The sequence below is a fragment of the Olea europaea genome, unplaced genomic scaffold (genome assembly GCF_002742605.1).
Source record: "Olea europaea var. sylvestris unplaced genomic scaffold, O_europaea_v1 scaffold10823, whole genome shotgun sequence".
Classification (NCBI taxonomy): domain Eukaryota; kingdom Viridiplantae; phylum Streptophyta; class Magnoliopsida; order Lamiales; family Oleaceae; genus Olea; species Olea europaea.
The window spans coordinates 1-4,085 of NW_019228181.1; the positions used below are offsets into that span (position 1 = coordinate 1).

General features: G+C 35.3%; 2 protein-coding genes across 2 annotated transcripts; one reads left to right on the forward strand and one right to left on the reverse strand.

The window, feature by feature from the left end:
* Nucleotides 1-52: 52 nt before the first annotated feature.
* Nucleotides 53-1,262, forward strand: LOC111373196 (60S ribosomal protein L15-like). The gene is made up of 2 exons (XM_022995694.1): nucleotides 53-753; nucleotides 854-1,262. Exons 1-2 carry the CDS (start codon nucleotides 484-486, stop codon nucleotides 1,097-1,099), a joined length of 516 nt encoding a protein of 171 aa, XP_022851462.1. The 5' UTR covers nucleotides 53-483; the 3' UTR covers nucleotides 1,100-1,262.
* A 62-nt stretch (nucleotides 1,263-1,324) lies between these two features.
* LOC111373197 (DNA mismatch repair protein MSH4-like) lies at nucleotides 1,325-4,079 on the reverse strand. Its single transcript, XM_022995695.1, has 4 exons — nucleotides 3,956-4,079; nucleotides 2,616-2,730; nucleotides 2,408-2,530; nucleotides 1,325-1,613 (listed from the first exon to the last, which is right to left on the reverse strand). The coding sequence occupies exons 1-4, from the start codon at nucleotides 3,991-3,993 to the stop codon at nucleotides 1,449-1,451; spliced, it is 441 nt and encodes a 146-aa protein (XP_022851463.1). The 5' UTR covers nucleotides 3,994-4,079; the 3' UTR covers nucleotides 1,325-1,448.
* Between the last annotated feature and the right edge of the window lie 6 nt (nucleotides 4,080-4,085).

The window sequence follows — 4,085 nt, forward strand, 5'->3', positions numbered from 1 at the left end:
AAATTGTTTGCTTTTTGCTTGATTAGTTCGTTATATGGAAATATGGATTCAATGGTTATCTTTGAATTGGAAATAGAATTGTGATAAATGTATATTCTGCAAATTCTTGGGAATTTTGAAGGCTAATTCTTGAAATGTTCAAATACGGGTTATAACATGTGGTTCTATGCTATTGTTTTCCACCTAACTTCAAAAACCAAAATGATTGATGCACAACGTTATTTTTTATTATGTACTTGTGTCAGTTTTAGTAAGAGGGCATTTAGTATATTATTGTAATGGATAATACCATATCATGAAATTGTTTCACATATGTAGTTATGTTGAGATCTTCATTTAGTGTTAGATTGGGTGTTTGGCTGGCTTTCATTATTATCTAACTATGATTTAAAGTCAAAATCACGTTCACGATTACTTTTTACTTATTATCCACATATTCTGTGGGACCCATTACCACTTTTCATTATAATTTTTCCCAAACAAATGCTAAGGCTTCCATCTATATTGTATATTTGTATTTCACTGGCAAGGTTCATAATTGTCTATATTTTACAGGGTTATGTTATCTACCGTGTTCGTGTGAGGCGAGGTGGTCGCAAGAGACCTGTCCCTAAGGGTATTGTGTATGGTAAGCCCACCAACCAGGGTGTTACCCAACTCAAATTTCAGCGCAGCAAAAGGTCAGTTGCAGAAGAACGAGCTGGTAGGAAGTTGGGTGGTCTTAAGGTGCTGAACTCGTACTGGATCAATGAGGTATATGAGTATGACCTAGTGATGTGATTTGCTCATACTGTTGTTTTGCTCAATCCGGAATTGGACTAATCGTGATTTTATATCTTGATTTTTGATGTAGGATTCAACTTACAAGTACTTCGAGGTAATATTGGTTGATGCTGCACACCAAGCCATCCGTAATGACCCAAGAATCAACTGGATCTGCAACCCTGTGCACAAGCACAGAGAGCTGCGTGGTCTCACTTCGGCAGGAAAGAAATACAGAGGTCTGCGTGGAAAGGGACATTTGAACCACAAGGCACGGCCTTCACGCAGAGCCACCTGGAAGAGGAACAACACCCTCTCTCTTCGCCGATATCGCTGATTTTACTTGCTATTTAGTCACTTTCTATCTGGTTGTCTGGACTTGTTTACATATTTAAAGTTAGAACACTAGTTTGAAATTTTGGTTCAAGAGACATGAGTATGAGGCGGATCATTTGATGTTCAATGCAATTTATTTATGTTTGCTGCTTATAATTGGATAATGTTGTGCCCATGGCAATTGAGGTTTGTGTTTGTCCACCCTGTATGCACCGCACCGTTCATATTGAGGAAAAGTAAAATTGCATTGTTATAGTAATGTGAATATAGTAAAATACAAATATTAGGATTCCCACTGCAGGATCAGGGCCCTTTCTCCCTGCAATTTGTTATGGGTTTGTTGCTAAATACTACAAACCTCCACTAAGGTAATTTGCTTTGAGATTCTGCAATGCTTGCCGGATAGAATCTTCATCTTGGTTTGAATATTTCAAGCACATCAACCGTTGAGCAACACGGTAAGCCATTTGGATATCGTGATACTGCTTGCAATTTATCTCCATTCTCTTAATTTCCTATATATGCAGAAAACTATGAGAGCTATAAAGAAATCAACAAGCATCTTCTGCAAACGTACAATTTGTCTAAGCATGCAGAAAGACTTCATGAAATAAGTAAAACCATATTTCTTAGACCTAGACTATCTCCAATGAGGGACTTTTGGTGTTTCAGTGTAAAATGCAATATTTGGTGTAATGAATAGTGTTGCACCAAATTTGAGAATTTTCAATAATCCTCATTTTGCCCTTCCTTCCCCTTTTCAACAAATATTTATTTAATCCATAACCCATTTTTATATTTTTGAATTAATATATTTTACTTTGATTTATAGTTATTTTAACGTGATGGTTATTTTTATTTAGCATTTATTTTTAAATACTCGTAAATTAATAAATAATGATTATCGTTACAACATTTTCAATTTATTAATAAATGTAATATTTTAATTCATTCAATATAATTTCTAATTTAACGATTTTTGTAATAGTTTAAATTTGTAATTAAATAATTCAAATAAAATGTGGTGTGAAATTTGGTGTAACTATTGAAGAGTGAAGCCTGCTTTTTGGACAGGCCAAAAAAAAGCTTAAATCCACATGGCGCCCCCATATTGGTTAACAGCCTCCCCTCCAATAGGGGGTGCCACATTGCGCCCCGGATTTAAGCATGTTTTTTGGCCTGTCCGTGTGGCTTTTTTTATTGAAGAGATTACACCAAATTACACCAAATACTAGATTTGGTGTTCCTCAATGGCCTTAGCCAATGAAATATCTCAAAAAATGACACCAAACTTGTCGCTGTGGATTACCTTTTGCATGATTCTTGATGTGATTCTTTCTGCAGTCTCTATAACTGAACTAGGTAGTCCAGCCACTCCTGCCAACATAAGACCATAATGTGGTACATGTCGTGGTCCATCTTTCAGTTGAAACTGGTACAAACAATTGAAGTAAGAATAGCGTAACAGACACAAACACGAGTATGGAGATCAAGTAATCAGAAATCAAATATCATACCTTGAAATCCATACGGCTATTTTTAATGTCGACATGAAAGTGAAGGATTTTTAGATTTGGATAAATGGTGGCCAATTCTGACAGGTTTTCCATGTGAGTGGCAAATATTGTATACCTAAAACAACAGATGTTAATAAATCTAGTAGAAATAGTACAGGATGACTGGTTTGTTCTGCACAATACTCAACAACAATTGTGACAAAAGATGCAAACTTCTCAAGCTTGAATATTTTTTGTGCAACCTATGATAAACCACGAAGGTCAAGCAGAGGACCAAAGAAGAATCCTAAGTCCGTGACCTGTTGAATCCTAGAACACTAGAAATTTATTTGCATTTTTTTAGCATTCAATTTAAATTTATGATTTGCACGTTTATTCTGTGTTGTATTACTGCTATATTAGCTATTTCAGAGGAAGAACTAGGCCACTTATTTCTGCATGTAATTTGAACGTGGTTGTTAGTTTTTGCCTTTATAAACCACAATTTCAATTTCAATAAACAAAAGCATTCAATTCAGTAAATTGTGGTCCTGTTCTCATCATCCTAAGAGAATTCTGAATTCAGTGTGAATATCAGCTTATGACCGGGACCTATCAACCTATTATTGACTTAAATCTGCTACATTTCAAAATACTAATTAAACCACGAAGGTCAAGCAGAGGACCAAAGAAGAATTCCGAGTCCATGACCTGTTGAATCCTAGAACACTAGAAATTTATTTGCATTTTGTTTAGCATTCAATTTACATTTATGTTTTGCACGTTTAATCTGTTTTGCATTACTGTTAGACATTTCTTAGGAAGTACTATGCCACTTATTTCTACATTTAAGTTGAACATGGTTTTTAAGCTTTGCATATATAAACCACACTTTCAATTTCAATAAACAAAAGCATTCAATTAAGTAAATTGTGGTCATGTTCTCACCCTAAGATAATTCTAAATTCAGTGTGACTATCAGCTTCTGATTGGGACCTACCAACCTATTATTGACTTAAATCTGCTACATTTCAAAATACTACTTAAATGATTCAGTGGATATGAAAGCAATTTATTGCAAATGATCAAATTAGCAAAATATTTGACAAGATTCTTCGTAGAGGATCAAAACCATTGGGCACAAATACATCAGTACTGTTACCATATATAACGACGAATATTTGGGAGATTGATTTGTCGCTAATTTTCAGGGAATTTATTTAGTTTCCTTTTAGATCAAATAACTGTAAATATATATACTATACACAACACAATGTAAAGCAAGGTTTTTGGGACAGAAATTTCACGCAAATTGTTCGGTCTTTTGTCATGGTATCAGTGCTAGGATTCTAAGCTCTTACCTGTTGTGAATCTGGCCTCGTTCGGTGTATTCGGTCATCGTCGGTGCCTCTTCGGGAGATCTCCGTTTCGGGTGTTGGGCGTGTGGGTTTGGTCGCCCGTCTGAGTATTTCAGGTTCGATTGTCTTTTAC

Coding starts and splice junctions, on each gene's coding strand:
- LOC111373197 (XM_022995695.1), bottom strand. CDS start 3,993: ATGACCGAATACACCGAACGAGGCCAGATTCACAACAG. Junction 2,731..3,955: donor CGAGGCCAGATTCACAACAG/GTAAGAGCTTAG, acceptor CTGTTGTTTTAG/GTATACAATATTTGCCACTC. Junction 2,531..2,615: donor ATAGCCGTATGGATTTCAAG/GTATGATATTTG, acceptor TGTTTGTACCAG/TTTCAACTGAAAGATGGACC.
- LOC111373196 (XM_022995694.1), top strand. CDS start 484: ATGCTAAGGCTTCCATCTATATTGTATATTTGTATTTCACTGGCAAGG. Junction 754..853: donor ACTCGTACTGGATCAATGAG/GTATATGAGTAT, acceptor TTTTTGATGTAG/GATTCAACTTACAAGTACTT.